This window comes from Gobio gobio (genome assembly GCF_949357685.1).
Source record: "Gobio gobio genome assembly, chromosome: 12".
In the NCBI taxonomy this organism is placed as follows: Eukaryota; Metazoa; Chordata; class Actinopteri; order Cypriniformes; family Gobionidae; genus Gobio; species Gobio gobio.
The window spans coordinates 36039820-36060383 of NC_137105.1; the positions used below are offsets into that span (position 1 = coordinate 36039820).

At 38.0% G+C, this 20564-nt stretch overlaps 1 protein-coding gene across 1 annotated transcript; it reads right to left on the reverse strand.

Moving 5' to 3' along the window:
• Window positions 1-8350: 8350 nt before the first annotated feature.
• Window positions 8351-18866, reverse strand: calm1b (calmodulin 1b). The gene is made up of 6 exons (XM_079831184.1): window positions 18711-18866; window positions 15245-15275; window positions 15022-15165; window positions 10319-10425; window positions 10074-10209; window positions 8351-9269 (listed from the first exon to the last, which is right to left on the reverse strand). Exons 1-6 carry the CDS (start codon window positions 18711-18713, stop codon window positions 9241-9243), a joined length of 450 nt encoding a protein of 149 aa, XP_079687310.1. The 5' UTR covers window positions 18714-18866; the 3' UTR covers window positions 8351-9240.
• Between the last annotated feature and the right edge of the window lie 1698 nt (window positions 18867-20564).

A 20564-nucleotide genomic window follows, 5' to 3' on the forward strand; every position in this document is an offset into this window, starting at 1 on the left:
CTGTGATGAATGAATTAATTATTAATAGAATATCCGATCTAAAGCGCTTGAGGGATGTTTTCACTGCTTCTGTAATTTAAAGGTCTGTTTGTTGCACCAATGCTGTTTGAGAAATGTAGGTCAGAGAGCTGCTGCAGTCATCTTCACACAAACACAAACGCTCACAATTATCAGGCGCATTCAGCGTTTTTAGTCGGGTGGATTTTGAAAAATAAATAAATAAATATGCTTATAAATATGATGGTAAATACAAGTGTACTCGCTGTTTAAAACATTTATTGAAATTTGAACGTTTTGTCATGTTGGTTTCATATGGTTTTTGACATAATTATATATTTTTAATTCATTGATTTCAATAATTGAGTAAAGTGTGCTAACACATTTCCCTAAAACCTAAAATGTACACTTAATCATTATTTTCTTAATCATTCTCATATACAGTATTAATGTTTATATATATATATATATATATATATATATATATATATATATAGGCCTATATATAATTTTTTTTTTTTTTTTTTTAAAGATCATTGGACTTGACATGTTTTTTTTTTTTTTGCTGCATAGTCACTCCATGATGACTGATTTAAGGGATAAAAGTTTTTCAAATATTAATAAGCAATTTTAAAAAAAAAAGTAGTTTTGTTAAATATATTTATATTTCTTATTGTAGAAAAAGAACCTTTTGTGCAGTGGAAAGTTTCCGATGTTATTCATGGAACCATCGATGCCAATGAAAACCCTTGGGCCCTATCATATACACTCGGCACCAGGCGCGACTGTAAGGCCGCTAAAATCTTGTTCCAATGCCGGCAACGAGCTGCGTTTGAAGGTCGCTTGCGCATTCGTGTTTCATGTATGTAATGTCTTTCAATGTGTTTCAATGTAAAATGTCAATTACATAAAAGACAGAAATCTCTTTTAAATGGAAACACAAATTCTAGTTATGGTTACACTTAAAATAGTTTCAAATGAATGTAAATTTAAACCCTTAATTGTACTCAGTAGGCCTATGCATAGAATGTTACCTGAGAGAGAGAGAGAGAGAGAGAGAGAGAAAGAGAGAGCAGCTCTCTCTAGAGAAAGGCAGAGAATAAAAAGAGCCAGAGCTATCGTTGCGATCTTCTTTTATCCTTTTCCCTGATGTCACCAAACTCAAATATGACCCATTCAAAACTGACCAATCAGACCAAAACGTGAGACGTGTACTAAAGGTGTGACAAACATTTGGCCTGCAAGCCTTCCTTTGTCCTTAGAAATTCCAAATGGCCCTTCTGATGAGGTTAAGGGGGGAGGGGGTTGAGTCAATTTCAAATATCTTGGGTAAGACGGTTGCCAACAGAAAAGCAAATGATTTTGTTCTATTTCAAATATCTTTGATTATTTTCAACCTTACATGACCCAAGTCTTCTTTGCTAGTTTCAGCCTGATGCAGTAGTCATTTTCACATCCATCTATCTAGTTGTTTAAATAACAAATGCATTTGCGCCGATTTGTGCGCCCACGGGCGTGCTGGTCTGAAAACAAGGTGTGTTCAGGTGCATTGTTGGCGCGTTGCTATTTTGAGGAAAACATTTTTTATTTAAAGAGCGCGTTAGTAATATGCGCCAATTTATAAATAGTGAATCCGCTATGGTGCAAGTGCAACTGGCTTTTAAAGGGATTGGGAGATGAGACTCTGATTGGTTTATTACATATTACGCCCCAAAACACACCCATGACTCATTAAGAGACTAGGTACAACCCTTTTAGACCCCGTCTAAACTAGCAAAAGTGGATTCAGATACACCCTAAGTGCACTTTCGCCATTGCGCTTAGATTGTTAAAATAGGCCCTTTGTTTTTGAAGAGTGTATAGATTATTAATTTTATATTCAGCTCATTTGAATTTAATTTAATTGAGAAAGAGAGAGTGTGTTGAGGTAACGCATTACAAGTTACATAATAAGATTACAAGTAACGTAATAAGATTACTTTTTTTTGATACTCTTCTGAAAGTTACTTTATAACATTACTTTATAAATGTATACATTAATACTTGGGTTTCTAAAAACATTTCATATTTTTATCATATTGGTACTCATAGCACATAGGGGTCAGGAAATATTCTAAGTGGTCAGATAATAATAATATAATAATATTCTTTATTATATTTATATAAAATATTCTATTTTTTCTATTCATGATGTTGAATGCAGTACTGTGTTAAACAATAGCAAAAAAAATAAAAATAACACCTGCAAGGCCGGAAGCGAGCCTCAGCCAGGTGAGAAAAAGTAAAAAAGTTGTAGCGTAATGTAACATTACTTTTCATAAAAAGTAACTTTTTAGGGAGTAACACAATATTGTAACGCATAAAAGTAACTTTCCTCATAACACTGTGGTCAGCATGCTGTGGAGGGATGCATGAAGAAATGTTTTTTATGAAGCAATCTATTACAAAATATGTCTGAAAGGGTTTTTTAAATGCATTATGTGTTTTAGGGCTTTGTGCATGACTTTTGCATAGTGTTGCACTCTGCCATACTGTGCGCCAATACACACACAGACATGGCCACACACAGAGAAACACATGCTGTCAGCAGTGTTATGTAACTAACTGTCTTCAGGCTTTGTAATCCTTATGCTGATGTTAGTGTCTCTGTGTGTCTGTGGGTCTCTCTCTTGCCTGAGAGTTTCTACAGCTTCCTGCTCAGAGCCACATACTATCGATTCAGTAATGCATGAGAAAAATGAAGATGTTTTTAAACACAACTCTTAGTTTGATGTTTGGATCTATTGGCTTTGCATTGACAATATCAGTAGTTTATGCAAGTAAACTATGTTTACTCTTTCTCCAGGACAGAACATTTTTTCCCAATTATTTTTTACAGAACAAAACAGTTATTGCAAGACTAGGTTTATCCCCGATAACGGCTTTGTACTTAGTCTTTAAATAGCATTATGATAAAAACAGCCTTCTTAACAGCTCACTCACACTAAACGTTTACTCTTTACATTTCTGCACCCGGGAGCAATACAAGTCGATACCATTGAAACTAAAAGTTTGCTAAGTAGTATTCCTTCTCACGCAAGATGGTTTTTCACCTACTATATAGTAGGGAAGTATACGATTTTGGATGCAGCCTGCGTCTAAAAGCGAAGTGGAATACAGAGGAACAGACTGGGAGTGGCCTTGGACATGCCCAGTGCATTATGGGTGTTGAAGTTTTCCTACCTATTTGGCAAAATGGAAGACAACAGCCCTTTTTCTATGTTTTCTCAGTAGCACCGACTAACTCTCATTAATTTGCAACAACACGTCAACTAACTCTCATTAGCGTAGTCACTGTAAACCCTAACACTCGAAATAATTAATTGGTTTGAGTAGAGCCAACTCAAATAAAAAAAAATAGTTCAAACAAATTAACCTGTATGAGTTTTAAAGGTCCCATGGCATGGCATTTTTCTATTATTTTATAGTGTTTTCTGAGGTGTACTTATATTATTAGTATGATTTTTACATCATAAAATGTCATAATTTAGAAATAAAAGGAATTTTTTCTATACTGCTGTTTGCCCTGTGGCTGAATGCCCTGCTTCAAGAGGCGTGTCTGCTGTGAGACTTCAGTAAAAACGCCCACTGTTGTGATTGGCTGACATCTTTGCATTTTAAATGAGCGGAGGGGGCGTGGTTTAACGAGGCACGAGCAGGCACGAGTCTGCCAGAGAGACGGATGGACCTGTGTTCACTTCTCATCAGTTCTCTCAGCATGTCTCAGTTCAGGGTGAACTGTTGTAGTTACTAGCATATACTTCAGGTTATTAGTTTATTTCTAGTCGGAGGGGCTGTCACTCATGTCAGAAAGTTAGTAACTTTAGTAAATTATGGATCAGCGCTGACTCGAGACGCGAACCGTTTAGAACGATTCAGTCCGATTTGGTGAACTGGTTCGGTTCACTAAAAAGAACCGATTCAAAAGAATGATTCGTTTGCGAACCGGACATCACGGAGACTAAGCGATTGCTAACAAAGTTATTTATAGTAACTACTGAGTTATGAGAGCGCTGTCAGTCAGCGCGAGTTTATTGTGTTTGTATCTGAGAGTTCTGAATAAACACGAGTCCCAGTCACACCGAGTCCTCTTCATCATTATTCTACCAACTTTGTAACACATGCAAAGTACCATTACAGCGAGATGAACGAGTTAGTAAGTGTTGAGTATAGCATTATTTCTAGATATGTTCCAATCATATGAATAGCGTCATTGACGCGCATTGAGTAACGTTACACAGCGCAAACAAAGACAACAGCAGTAATCGAATGTAATCCAGTTTATTGTGGGGAAAGCTGGCTAGCCTAGCCGGATACCCTCACGCTTACCCTCCTTCTGCTTAATCTCACGCCGCGTTTGGTGCCTCCGCTGTGGGCCAGATGCAGTACTGGGGGTCGGGGATGTTGGAGGCCGAGCTTCGGCGTGCGTGAAGTTTATCTCTAAAGATGTGACTGCTGATGTTAAACAGAAAAGACTGTATGCACATTTTAGAACAGATAGACGCGACAAGGACGTACAAAAACACTGACTCACAAGATAGAAAACACGAAAACACCGTTCTGTCGGGAGAGAGAGAAGCCGCTGCGTGTCCACAAATAATAAATAATAAGCTACACATAAGAAATCAATGATCACAGATCAGAAGGAACTGAAGAAAGACTTCTGTTTTCATTTGTACATCCAAACACTGAGAAACTGCCAGTGTTCACTCCTTCACAAGTAACGTTAATGATCTCGAGTGTTTGCATGGGCGTGCCAGATTCTCTGGGCGGAGGAAAGGGAGGAAACCGCTCCTGCTTGGACGTCAAACCAGGAGACGTCAGGATTGGCTCGTCTGGCCTGTCATTTTCTCAAAGGCAGAGAAAGACAGCCAGAACTCGGGTTTACACCGATCAACATTTCTATCCACTTGGGGACAATATTCAGGCTAGGGGAACTCATATTAATGTTGAAATACCTCATAAAATGAAAATTTCATGCCATGGGACCTTTAAGAACTTTCTTTTTCTTTTGAGTTCTTAAAACTGACACATTTGAAGTAATCCTAATTGTTTCATTGTTTTGAGTTTTAAGAACTTATTTCTTTTAATTTAGACTAACTAGAGTTTAACCGAAACTGGGCTGCACTGTAAAAAAAAAAAAAAAAAAAATTGAGAAAACTTAACAGTTTCAGGCAACCAGCTGCAGAACATTTTTGAGTTTTCTCAACTTAGGGTCATTTAGTTGTACAAACTTTTTTCATGTTAAATAGTTGAATAAACGTTAAAAGCTGAATTTGTCCTACAAAACATAAGTTGGATTTTTTTACAGTCTAGGATTTCTATTTCCCAGTATGCTTTGCCATGACACTCAAAAGGGACAGTACATGCCAAAATTAAGTGTTATATAATGTTTTTGTGTGTGTGTGTGTGTGTGTGTGTGCAAGATTAACGTTAAGTGGGAGATTTAGTAGTGTTTGAATGTTTTGTTATGCTAGTTTAGAAGAGTTTCAGTTATGTTGGGGTGTTTTTTTGTATAGGATCACGGTGATGAGTGGAGAAGGATCTTAGTTTGAGAACAGATATATGTTAAATGTATTATTGCTGCCCTCATTCAGCAAGTGCTAAGCTATGCTAATGCTAACCAAAGCATTGTGTAACCAATTAACAAGGTGGCATTTATTAAATTAGCTATTAAAGCTAGTCAAGTTTCCAATGCTAAATATGCTATATTTTTAAGATAAATGTATGAATTAGCTTACTCAAATATTTCAAGTTCAGAGCAATTAAAATGTATTACAAAATAAAAATCTGCAAGTTCTGCTTACTTAAACTTTACATTTCTTAACTTAAAAAAATTGAGGCAACTGATTGCCTACATTTTTTTTAGTTTTGCCAATTTATTCAGATTTTCAGTGTAGATTGTTAGGTTAGGGTCCGGGTTAGTAGAATAAGTTGACATGTAGTTGCAAAGTTACTTATAGTCTGTAAAATGTCTCTTGGGGGAGCATCAAAATAAAGTGTCAGAAAGTCTCCTAATACTCTAACGACTGCTAGTCGAGATGTATTAGAAAAGTTACTTATAGTTAGTAGAATGTCTAAGAGGACTTTCAAAATAATGTGTTACCCCAAGTTTTATTGAAAGGCCATTTTGCCATGGGTGAATTAGCCCTTTAAAGGTCCCGTTCTTCGTGTTTTTTTGAAGCTTTGATTGTGTTTACAGTGTGCAATATAACATGTGTTCATGTTTCGCGTGTAAAAAACACAGTATTTTTCACACTATTTACTTATCTGTATACCGCTGTTTCCACTATCCTAAAAACGGCTGGTGATTTCCTTGTTCTATAAAGTCCCTCCTTCAGAAACACGTAACGAGTTCTGATTGTGCAAGCGGTTCCTGTGCTGTGATTCGACCACAGCTTAGCGCACGTGAAAGCGGTTCCTGTGTTGTAACTAATTTGACAGCAGCTTAGCGCACGTTGGAAAGGTCACGCCTCTTAACGGAGAGATGTATGCGTTCAATAATCTCTACAGCGTCCCTGGGAAAGCCAAACAAAGGTGATTTGACTCCTGGATGAAAATAACAGCGTCTCGATGACATGGCGATAAACACACTCAACGCAACAGTTCCTTTTCTCCACGCGACCGTCCGCTTCTCCACGTGGGACAGCAACAAGACCGCGCCCCCCTTTTCGCGTTTCTTTGTGGGCGGAGGTTAGTCTGTTCTACTGCTCTACTGACGTAATTAAAGAAGGAAGTACCAGGATGTAGTCCAAGCCAGCCGTTCGCTGTAGGCTTTGAAAGGGAACTTCTGTTAAATAAAATATCTCGCTTGGCATTGAACTTTGAGCTTTATAATTTTACAGGTATTATTTATGCTCTAACAGCAACATTACACACTAACTAAAGTTTGAACAATGGAATCGCGAAGAAGGGGACCTTTAAGTGCCCAAATACTCAGCATATTAATGGCATATATGAAAATTCCACGTCAAATTCAAAGGACTTGATTAATATACTTTTTCACATGCAGACTGGCGTCTTAATACAGAAGAAACTGACAGTTTTGCAATGGAAACCTTCAGAAATACTGATCTGATATCAGACAGGAGGAAGTCATAACCACATGAACAGCTGGTAAAGGTTACAGTGATATTTCATCAAGTGATGTTGCACATAAATTGCACAAACAAGTGTTGTCTGATCTGGACACAACTCTGCTGGAAACATGTAATGTGCAACAGACTTGTGGGGCATCGTGAGAAAATGTTTTAGTTATGAATAAAAAAACTTTTTTTTTTAATGTATTAAATGAGAGCAGATAAAGCAGTGTGGTGTTTTTTTTCTGACATTTTTGACCGAGCATCTGCCCAATTTTGAATGTGCGCACACTACTCTGAATTAAAAATGAAGATCTGACATCCTCACACATTGCTCTCACGCACCACTTTACAACCAACAGTTTGAAAATCGCTTAGAAGACCTCAAAGCAAACACAAATGGACTAAAAGCAGACAATAATTTCAAGTTACCCTTTAAAGTGTGCTACACATCTTTGAAGACTGCGTTAGTTCTGCCCGATATCTCAAGATAACATCAATACAGCGATATGCTTTCACAAATTGTGTTTCATTAGATAAATAAATGTACTGCGGGTTTCAAAGTGAAGCTTTTATTCATCTCCTGGAAAACCACCAAATGAATAGCACAAGAAATTGAGATTATTTGTAATGTAATTTTAGTTGTCCTATAAAAATTATTTGTAACATGCAGGAGACATTGAGTCTCTGCATTGTTTTGTGTAATTTGATAGGGTTTTAGTCTGTGTTGTTGATGGTTGAGAGGAGGAGTGGGGGGGGGGGGGGGGGTAAATCCTGCTCTCTTCTTACTAGTACAGCAACGTGCTGCCTCATTTTCACGTGAAATATTGATACACCTAATTTAACCCCAGGGCAGCTCAGATGTCAAAACGTGTGGGTTTGGCGACTGAGACTCTCTCCTGCTTCCTGGGTGGGTGGCGGTTAAGTTAGGAGCTTTGCATTATGCAGGTCAATTCTAAAGAGAATTGTGTCTATACATGCATACATATGTGAAGTTGAGGTGTAAAATGACACTTGAGAAAAGGAGAAAACTCGAAGAGAAGCCAGATGATCGGATTATTCAATGTTTGATGGCTTCGTCTCAACAGGAAGCTGTAATGTAGCTGGAACACAGGTGGTCTAGTGCTGTCACTGATCTATTTGAGCTCACGAACAGGATGGATGACAGAGACTGGGAGTAGAGAAGAAAACCACAGGACGGTTTCATAAAGAACAACAGAGCAGAGCGGGAGTCGTAAAGTACATGGTCACTTTATTCGAAGAAAATATTAAAACAGTAGCATGTACAACTTGGAATGAATGCAAACTGAAGAGTGGAGTGCAAACTCCCGCAGCAGAAGCAGTGCAGGGGAGAATTCACCGTTCAGGAGTAAAGAAAAGTGAAGGCTCAGCCACAGTCCTCCAACCATCTCCAACATCCCTCCATCAGCTCCATCATGGTGCGAGACACCACAGAGGAGACGGCCGTCCAAGAAAAGAAAGTCATTGAAACAAAAATAAACGACTGAAAAAAAAAAAAACTAAACTAAATCATGCCAAACATTTGAGAAACATTTTTTTTTTTCGTTTTGACTTTTGCTTTTTATCCCCCACAATTATCTTAAAGCCCCATTCCACTCGAAACTTGGATTTACAAGCTCTCTCTCTACTTGTGGTTCCTCTTAAATAACAAAAACCCACAATACAACACTTCAGTGGACTCAGCACGCTCTGATTGGCTGGAGAATGAGCTCCGGGCTCAAGCTGCATGCATGAAGAACAGAAAAAAACAAAAACAAGAGAACAAAAAGGAGGATGGCCAGCCCAAACATTATCAAGAGCAGATGGAACTTAAGGAGTTCACCAAATGCTGTTCTTCTTCAGTTTGAAGGTAGTTACAGATTATTTTTCTCTTGAATAACTGATGCTAGACTGATCTTTGGGGACAGGATCACTAACCATTTCATGCAGATATTTGACTTTTTTTCCATTATTTTCTGTGTGGACAGAAGGATACTTTATTTTAACATTCAATTATTTTTAAACAGAAATATTATGAATAAATAAACATTTTTCCAAGAGGTAAGTAAAACATTTGACTGATTTTTTTTTCTCTTCTAAGAGGGCACGGCAGAAGGAGGCGGCTTCACTTTGCTGTCATCATCTGTACAAATTCTGAGAGGAGAGATGGAGAGAAAATGAGATTAGGCAGTTGCTTTTGGCCGAATGCCACGCTGTGCAGCCAGCTGCTAAATTGTTCAATGGCTTATTAATTTTTTAATCAAGAGGAGAAGGCAGAATCCACACGGCAATTAGCGTCCCATTTCCGAATAGCTTTCATACGAGTCTGATCAAGAGGCTCCGCTTTCAGCGAAACAAGAAGGGGCCCTTTCACATGTGCTCTGTACGAATATGGTGCATTCTGGGAAATGTGAGCCATTTGACGCAGATAACTTCGAAACAAAAGATACTTTGGTCATTCCAACATGGAGATGAATAAAGTAAACAGCAGAGATGATATTCTAAAGGAATTCAATGTCTCAAAGAAATTATGAGCTTTAAATTGATTTAAGAGGCTGTTTTGAACAAAATGTCATGAAAATTGTTTGATTTTGGTGTTCTTTTATACAATATATAATTCCCAAACTTAGTAATTTTAACTTATTAACTTATTTTATAAATATAAAATAGTATATAGTTGTAGGTGTATTATAATTGAGTTACCAGATGAATAGATAGTGGTGTATTAAAGCAAAAAGCCCCAAAAAAACTGTAGTTTACAGTGAATTTAGTACAGCTAAGAGGTCACAGTTGTACGTTTATAGAGTAATTTACAACGGCTTTGAAAGCAGCTCAACCAATCGGAATCAAGGACCGGGACTGTTTTATAAAATAACCTTTTATAATAGCCAAACATAAATATGACTAAAAAGGAATGTTGTAAGAAATACAGTGAGCATTGAGAGGTAAGCAACATACCTTCATAGTTCACCTGACCATCACCATCTATGTCAGCTTCTCTGATCATCTCATCCACCTCTTCATCTGTCAGCTTTTCGCCGAGGTTTGTCATGACATGACGCAACTCTGCAGCACTGATGTAGCCATTCCCGTCCTGGAAGGAAAAAGACGATATAAGTCAAGGGAAAACTTTGGTCTCGCTGCCGGTTTAGGCTGTAACTAACACACCAAAGCAAAGTCAAGTAGTTACAGCTCAAACATACCTTGTCAAATACCCGAAATGCCTCGCGAATCTCTTCCTCGCTGTCTGTGTCCTTCATTTTCCTTGCCATCATCGTCAAGAACTCTGGGAAATCTATGGTTCCGTTTCCTGAGAAAAAGAGAAGTGAAATTTGATTAAAAACAGAAGCATTGACAAGAATGTTCACCTCAAGGTATAATAAAACATTTCAGTCTCAGAGTAAAGGCCTGTTCACACCAAGAATGATAACTATATTAATGTCCACGCCAGCATACAATATTGTTCTGCTTATTCTAAGAACGCACTGCAGTTTTGTCATATGGCTCATTAAATGCTCAAGCAAGTCTGGTGGATTCTAATTGGCTGTCAATGCTTTTATCATTCATCAGCTGGAAAAATCATTCTGAAAAAGATGATTCCACGATTTCATTCTTCTGTGTCATTACTGATAAGAGTTTTGGACTCTGCTATTCTTTTATATTTAGAAACATTTTTAGAACTTTATCTTGGGCGCTATCGTCCTTGGTGTGAATGGCCCTTAACAAAATAAGGTAATTGTGACTTTACAGCTCACAAATGCGACTTTAAATCTTAAAACTGAATGAACTTGTTTCTCATAAACGATACCATTTCTTATGATTGTGACTTTTTTCAATTACAACTAGATTGTTTATTTTATTATTACCATTTTTGTCTCTCAGGCAGAAAAAGGCTTCTATACTGAAGTGTCAACAGTTTAAGTCCAGAAAAAATTGCAGTTAAAAATCTTTATGTATTGAATAATGACACCTTCACCCCATCTTATGGTCATTCCCTTGGGAAGCTCTCAGAATGCAAACCGCAGCCGTGTCCGGGACACGCCGTGGCCACTCACAGTTTACCAGGGAGCCATCAAAGAGATGAATGTAGAGAGATCAAAAACCATGTGACTCACTCTGGATTAGCAGGAGATGATAGTCCTCGAGGGACCGTGGTGAATAATAAAAGCTGAGGGGGTTACTGTGATATAAGAGACATGGCTAGATCCCTACAGCTGGCACGGACTAGCCGCAGCTGACCATAAAAGAGTTAAACCATGTCTAACGTTCATCGAGGTCTGAAATAGGTCAAGTGTGCAGTAATAAAGACCAGGCTGGATTACTGACTGGATGTGTGAAACCACTGGGCTAGGATTAGCCAGCCTGAAAGAGACATTGAACTTTGACTCTGGCGTGAAACCGATGGCCCTGTGGGTTGCAGCACATGGTGATTTAATGGTCTGTGGTGTAATATAGTAAGAGCGAAACTCTTCAATAAAAAAAAAAAAAGTGTACAATGAGCCACATTCTTAAGAGTGGCAGATAAAATTGTAAGACCTTTGATCGCCACAGGATGTTGAGTCATATTAGCACAGTCTTTTAAAGGCACCTAAGTGGAACGCAATTCATCACTAGAAGGACCACTCAGCAACACACAATTGTGCTGAAATCAGCCATTTCCAGGTCACTTCCAGTGTCGATTCTCAAAATAAGTTCTTCCCCGGTTTCCCAGCAACTGAGTTCGATGAGTGTGTGGGAACGAGATGACGAACACAAAGAGTGGATTATGCAATTACTTTTATTTTCCACTACTCGCATTATTGCCGTCTGACCTAGATCACGTCACGGCAGGAAAGAGGCAGGCTGCATCCCAAGGCAGGCCTATTGATTCGCTAATCGAAGAAGACCGACAGAACGGCTTGCAAATCTGACTGGCTTTAGAAGTCTTGCGGCTTCCTGATCCTCCCACACCATCTCGTCTGTCTGTCTGTCTGAGAGGTCCATGACAGGAGGCTGATAGGAGAGTTTTCTGGTGTCACTACTTGCTGAGAGAGCGCTGAGTGAGTCACAACGATGAGTGGATGAGATTAAGATCTCGCAGACAGGCTGTACTTACTCCAATGACAGATGTGCGAAAAGAACTTGTCTTTTGAACGGGGCCTTTAAGTGAAAGGTGAAGGGTGTTATTTTTTCAAAATTGCTATGCCAATTTAATATGCAAAGACAATGCGTATGACGAATAAGAATGTTCATGATAAAGAAAAACAATCTTTTAAAGGGGATCTATTACACAAAATTTGAACATAAATGTATGTCGGCAGTGTGTGTACACAAGCACCCTATAAAAGGTAAATAATACCATTCCCCATAAATCATAAATAGTGTCTCAAAATGAGTCATTCTCTATATATTGTGACATCACAATGTAACAGGCCCCGTCCACAAATAGTGACTGAATCTGCCTTAGTAGCTTAGAATTAGACCCTACCCTGAGTGAGCTGTACAAAGTCTACCATGTTTATCTCCTTGCTAGAGTAGCTATGGCTCAGCTCAGTTATATGTAATAAACAATCTGAATGCTCTGTTGTTGGCTGTATCAGGCAATGTCTGTTTAGCGTGCAATTACATAGAAAATACTAGAAAAGTAGTGCAGTGGAATGCAAAAAATGCGTTCTGTGGAAATTGCTCCACACACTCTAAATGCTGGGTTAAAAATAAACCCAACTTGGGTTGAAAATGGACTAACCCAGCAATTGGGTTGTTTTAACCCAGCATTTGGGTTGTTTTAACCCAGCGGTTGGGTTAAATGTTTGCTTAACAACCCAATTGCTGGGTTATTCCATTTTCAACCCAACTTGGGTTATTTTTAACACAGCATTTTTTAGAGTGCACCGTTTCTCTTCTTTTGTAAATTGCCAGAGTATCTGAGGAACGAACTGTACAGACTCCACCCTCTTCTGGAAAGCGGGGTGGGGAGCAGCAGCTCATTTTGCATTTAAAGATACACACACAAAAACACTGTGTTTTTTCTTCCAACCAAAAAGAGCCATTTGCATGCTTCTGCAGGTTGATAAGACCTGACTTTGACTTTGATTTAGAAGAATAGTTTTTTTAAAAGAGTTAGTTCACCCAAAAATGAAAATAATGTAATTTATTACTCACCCCTCATGCCGTTCCACACCCGTAAGACATTTCCTCTCTCAAAATCCATTAATGTACTAAAACATATTTAAATCAGTTCATGTGAGTACAGTGGTTCAATATTAATATTATAAAGCGACGAGAATATTTTTGGTGCGCCAAAAAACCCAGAAATAACGACTTATATAGTGATGGCCATGAAGCTTCGGAGCGTTATGAATCATTGTGTTGAATCATGATTCGGATCACGTGTCAAAACGCCAAGCTGCTGAAATCACGTGACTTTGGAGCTCCGAGCCGCTGATTCGATACGCTGATTCATAATGCTCCAAAGCAGTGATTTGAAATCGGCCATCACTATACAAGTCGTAGTTTAGATTTTTTTGGCGCACCAAAAATATTCTCGTCGCTTTATAATATTAATATTGAACCACTGTACTCACATGAACTGATTTAAATATGCTTTTAGTACATGAATGGATCTTGAGAGAGGAAATGTCATCGCTGGCTATGCAGGCCTCACTGAGCCATCAGGTTTTAACAAAAATATCTTCATTTGTGTTCCGAAGATGAACGGAGGTCTTACAGGTGTGGAACGGCATGAGGGTGAATAATACATGACATTATTTTCATTTTTGGGTGAACTAACCCTTTAATTTTAATAAGCTGTTTTGTATACATTTCCCTTCTGAGAAATAATATTTAATATTACTATTAATACAACTATTTAATAAGGTTACACTTTTAAGCTGCCTTTCCACTGCAAACAAAATTTGGACATGACTGTCGGAATTTGCCCCCTAGGGGCAGTTGTAATGAACTTTCATTATGATCTTGAGTGGCAACATGGGTTACATTTATGCAAACAATAAACATCTACGCATATAGGACAAATAACCGGCAATAATTTGAGTGAAAATACGGTGCCAGACAACATTAAAAAATATATTCTAATAATTGATAAGTTATCAATAACCCAGTGTTTCTGATAAAGTTAAACCAAAAGTATTAATAACTCTCACACTGATCCGAACGAGATGCATTGGAATACATCACATTCGGCGGCGTGTTGCATACGGTGTTTTTTTTAACACATCCAAAGCTCAAATCAAATCTGAAAATTCTGCATCCACAGATGGTCGACACCCCATGCAGCCCCTGTGCGACTCTCCATAGCAGATAAATAATTTCCAGTCCAACTGCTGTCTTTTGTCGTGTGCAGTGGAAAGGCGGCTTTACACTTCAGCTGTTCTAATTACAATTTTTTCTTCATTATGATTAGGACAGTTGCATCACCCTGACATTTTTGACTTGCTGCCACTTTATAAATTGTAATCGCTTTAAATAAATTAAGAGATCCGGATTAAAAAATGAGTGTTGTTTCATTGACCCAATTATAAGTAAGCCTTATTTGTAGGCTGTTTTCCTGAACAAACATGCTCAGTTTGTCTGAGCAGGCAGACACAACAACATCAGGAGATTGTGGGGAGTGTCATTTAAAAACCAAGTTGTTCCAAACCTGTATGACGTTCTTTCTTCTGCTGAACACAGAAGATGATATTTTGAAGAATGTGGGTAATCAAACAGAGTATACATAGTATGGACAAAATACAATGGAAGTCAATTCATACAGGTTTAGAACTTGAGGGCGAGTAAATGATGACAGAATTTTCTTTTTTGGGTGAACCATCCCTTAAAGTTGGAGATATTTAGTTCAAATGGAAAAAGGAATAGGTGATCAATGGCATTCAACGTTGATTCATAGTTTACTTTCAAGCCCACTGACCATCAGCGTCCACCTCATTGATCATGTCCTGCAGCTCTGCCTCCGTGGGGTTCTGACCCAGCGACCGCATGACTGTGCCCAGCTCTTTGGTCGTGATGGTGCCGTCACCATCCTTGTCGAATAAGGAGAAAGCCTCCTTGAACTCTGAAATAAGAAGTGTCATTTAGCGTATGCTTCCAAATACACGTATCAAAGTGATCTGATTACGTGCATTAACTCTCACCTGCGATCTGCTCCTCTGTTAACTGGTCAGCCTACAAATCAAAGAAGAAAAAAAGAGATGCTGGTTACTAAGTAGACAGAAAACACACATTTGGTAAAAAATAATAAAATTATGTTACGCATCTCTATACACCAAGAAGAGTCCTATCGTTTGCCATTACAAAAAACAAAAAACGAACTGATAATGTGACACTTATAGCATGAAAAGGTTGTAAATGCATTTTTAGATTTCATGTGACAGCCAAACAACAACACTTTATACAGTGGCATCAGATTACAGGACATTGACCAACAATCCAGGCCTTTGGTTCACAGCGAGGAGGGAAAGGCTTGCTGTATGAGTCTCAAGAGCTTGCTAAAGTGGATGAGAGCTGCTAGGAAAACAAATAACCCACATTATGAAGGGGAGGAGTGGGGCTAATGGGCCAAAGAAAGAGGAGCACACAGCCATCCCTTCAATCACACTAATTAATTTTTCTACTTCCTTAATGCATTAAGCAGCCATACTCGCATGATATGACATATAACATGCACCGACTTAAGAGCCACACGAGATGCTGGCAGATACATTGATACAAGTTCGTTGGATAACTGGGTCTTTCTGCTGCCAGCTGCACGGCTCATTTCATTCCTCATGCCCATGTGCCCAATACCCAGGCAACCTCCATCACCCTCCTGGGGGACGGGACGCCGCAGCAGAGGAAGAGACGCAGCTGCTCTGGGACTCCCTGCCATCCAGCGAGAACCGCAAAAGACTGTCTGTCCGGCTGTCTGAAACGTTTCTCTTTTATAATGGCCAATAAATGGAAAGTAGCGGTTGTAGGTCGATAAAGCCATTGCAAGCACGCACACTTAAGCAGGTGCTCTAGGACTCGACGATTCCCAAAACGTTCAACAACATGCTCTTTTTTTCTAAACCTGTTAATCGTATATGTCATACAGTTATTAGGCATTTAATAGTGGAATTAGTACTTTTTTTCAAATCGTTTCCAGTGTTGCCATGACGATCTTTGGCTGAAACTACTGAACTGTTATTGACCAGGTCAATATTCGACCGATGTTTGGCCATTTTTAATTAACCAACATTTGTGCCATAGCAGTGCGATAAACAGATCTAGTAGTTCCCGTTTCAACACTTATCGACAGACCTATCAATGTAAAAATTTTAATAATTTGCCTATATTAATTATTAATACATATTGATTATATTTTAAATTCAAATATTAATATTGAGAAAAAAATATATTATATATGGAAGCCACAAAATAATAATAAAAAATAAAGGATAATTGTGAATTTTTTTTCTCTCGAAATTTAGGGAAATAAAGTCATAAACTTGCGATTACAATTTCGACCTTTTTCCTCTTAATTTCCAGTTTATATACGCAAAAGTCAGAAATGCAAGACGTAATTGCCTTTTTTATTTTTAATTCAGTGGCTGAAACAAGCTTCCATATATATATATATATATATATATATATACTTACGTGACAATTTAATCAGCCGATACTTATTTGGTGTTTTTCATACTTTCCAGTTTATGACAAAATTGTTGTCTGTAATTTTAGCAAAAGAATGAGTTGGCTTTTTAAAAAATACATTTTTGCAATCGATTCAGTATCACAGGTGCAAAATAAAATATCACTTATCAGTTCCAGCCTCAAATTTCCTAATCATTGCACCTAATAGTGATGCATTTACAGAAAATGTGACCACCAAACAAAGATGCAAACCGAGCCCTGTGAAATTTGACCTGTTTCTCCTCTGTTTTCTATCACACACCTGAAGGCTCTCTAGAACTCCACAGGGTACAGAAACTGCACGAATGAATCCTGTCGGCTGTACTTACTGTGCTGTGACACTACGGTCACCCATCTGCGCTGAGATGTGTTTGTCTAAAACACTGTTCTATCGCTTATTAAAAATGTTCAGGCAAATGAATGTAGGCCAGTATACACACAGCATAATCCTCAAGAGTCCCAACACATAAAGTATGAGTTTCAGGGAACATTACATCATAACCTCACCCAGGACAGCTGTCTCTTCCAGATGCTGTTCCTCCTTATTAGAACACACACAAACCCAATAAAGAAATCAAACCACCAACAATAAACCAAACTAGCCCTGAAACACTTAAGCCATACGGACAAAAGTCCAGGGGAAAACTTTATTGCTCAGAGTTTGATCTTTCGCAGATTAGAAGTTAAATTTCACCTAAAGAAGAAATAAAAATGGACACAATTGTTAACATACAGTACGAGTATAGGAGTATAAAATAAATGTGAATTTGAATGAGAAACTTTCAGACTTTGATATATGAGACACGTGAGATTTTTTTCAGTAAAAAAGGGAACACTTATAAGGTTCAATTTGGCATGAAAATACTTCTAGAGCATTTATTAATCGTAATGATAATTGCAACATTTACTAATACATTACTAAGTTGTACCTGTTACTATTTTTAATGGACCTGAGCTAACATGAACTAACAAAGTGATAATTTGTGAATTCTTCTGATTCCTGCAGGGAAGCACATCAAATATATATATATTATAAAAACCTCCCTACAACAAGTTCTGGTTTACTATGATGCACCACAAGTACATCACACATGAAAAGCCAGACAATACCTCTCAGATTCAACAAACAACAAAAAAAGCTAGATGACAGACATTTCACAACGACACACCTTTTATTTGCATAAGCTACAGTGACTACAGAGAAAATACAGGAAACTGGGCACCCATAACCATAAGCCTACACCCTTTTAGTCCACGCAACAGTGTGGTTTGGTTCAAATACAACTGCCTGTCATTAGTGGGGCCTTTAAATGTCAGTAAAGAGGTTTTAGATGGGAAATACTGACCAAGCTGTTGTAATTCAGTCTTTAGAGAGGGTATAGAGGGAGATAGATGATGCAACTGACGGTGGCGGAGACACATCCTCCACATCCCCATCTGAGACACATCTACAATCATCTTCATCATGTCCCATCCATCATATTTCACATAAACATAAGCATATCAAGCATAAACATCCTTATCAACCCAGCCTACTGACCCTCGACCCCCTAAACACTGACCAGCCTAATTAAAATATCACAACTACAGGTTTCCAATGTGCAGACATGTTGATCTAAATAGTCCTATTGTAGGATACAATACAACAATAATAATGTATGGCATCCACATCATTTGATGTGTGTAACCCGTATGTAAGATAAAGGATGTAAGAATTGCGCAGTTGTAGATGCAGGCTTCACTCTGACTGTTGCATCACTAAACTACACCTCAGGTAATTAAACAAAGCGTAATGTTTCAAATATGTTCGTTTTTATAGTAAATTATTTCGGAAAGTTACATCTACAAACTAATGCTTTAATTAAAAGCCTATTTCGAGACTCACTTGGTGCGGGTAGACAGTTCGAGTTACTGCATCAAACAATTTTAACATTAAAGATTACGTACCATGTTTGTAGGGAATAGAAGAGGATGATGATAATCTCCAGACTAAACTAAACGCAGGTCTCTCCGGAATGCGCGTGCACTGGTGTGGCTCTGGCTGTGGACTCGGTGAGAAGTGAGAAGTGCACATGTATTCATCCGCCACTCACTTCCTGACTCAGTGCGCGCGGAGCGGCCCTGCCTTTTCCTCTCAACCAATGACACGCGCCGTTAGAGCGCGGGCAGACCGACCGACCGAAGCGCCACTACCAGCACGCCGATGCAGTAAACAGTTTTTTTGTCCTGTTGAAATATTTCAGCGTTAGGATGATGGATTAATACAAGTCAGTGCCAAACAATACATATTTGCACACTATTAGCAAGTCCTGCTCCCTGTTTAAAAGAATGTGACGATATGAATAACTGTTGAAGAAGTCCCACTCAATCACACTGTTTGACAAGAACTTGCTCGTTTTGTGATTTACAGGCACTAATAATAAATCATGTAGGTCTCCATACATACCGGTATACATTTGACTCCTAAAAGAGAAGATGTATGCAGTCATTTCCCTGCTGGAAAACGCTGGTTTTAAAGGGATTTGGGGCATTTCAACTGGCTTGACTGGGAGACCAGTTTAAATCAGCTAGGTTACTACCCAACAAAGGCTGGTTTAAGATGTTTCTTTTTTTATATACCTCCAGTGACTCAATACTCATGTAATGGATTATAAATGAGTGGAATATTATGTAGTATTTTAACTAAATAATGCAGCATAGTATGACGTTCATGACTGTTGAACAATTTTCTACTGACTAAATTTCTTATTCTGTTCAGTTCATTCTCAGAGATGAATTAATTATCCAGGAGAGCTCTGTGGAACCTAATTATGGTTATTAATATCACAATAACTAAAGTTAATTCATGCTTATGTGTATGTAATAGAATATAATATTCTGTTGTTTGGATAATCGTATTAATGCCATTATTAGATCATTATTGAATAAACGCTAATGTTGCTGCTTTTTTGAGGGACAGGCTCAAGTGATGTGTAGCCCTAGTTTCTCCAGGCGGAAGGACAGCGTGGATTTTCCTCCGCTTGAGGATTCACGGTGTCGGTTTGTTACGGAGCACCTGATTGGTTGACGCGGACCTGCAATATTATACACAATGTTAAGGGGGGCATTATTGGCCGCCCTAGACCTGCAATGCACCAGGCAACGGCACATAATAGAAATCCATTTAAAAAAAACTTCTTAGATTTTCTCTTTTTAATTAAAGGATATTATATTAGTGTTTTGGGTCGTTTACTTACATTGCACCACATTACATTATATTCTTTATAAAAAGAGGAAGTGCATCAGGTTTTACCCACATTGAATGTTCAGCACTTTCTATTGGCTAATGCACAACCCATGAGCGAATCACCTGTAGACCTCCACTCAACAGTTTTATCATGTAACCTTATAATGCAGTGGACAAACCTGTGCGCTGTATTTAGATTTAACCCTATAGGGATTTCAATTTCATTTTTTTTTTTTTTACCCCAGCAGAACTGATAATTAGGCTTACATTTATTACTCGCTATTGCACTACTTGCATTTGTAAAAATAATTGCAAGGAAGCAATAAATTGATCAAAAGGGAGTTTAATTTATGTTAGAAAATGTCAATAAATGCTGTTCTTTTACAGATATATATACACACCACACCTATACTCTATAAATATATCATAATATATACATATATATATATATATATATAAAAAAAAAAAAAAAAAATTATATATATATATACACACACACACATTATATAAACACTTTTATGTTAGATGCGATTAATCGATTTGACAGCACTAATATGTGTGTGCGTGTGGCCTTG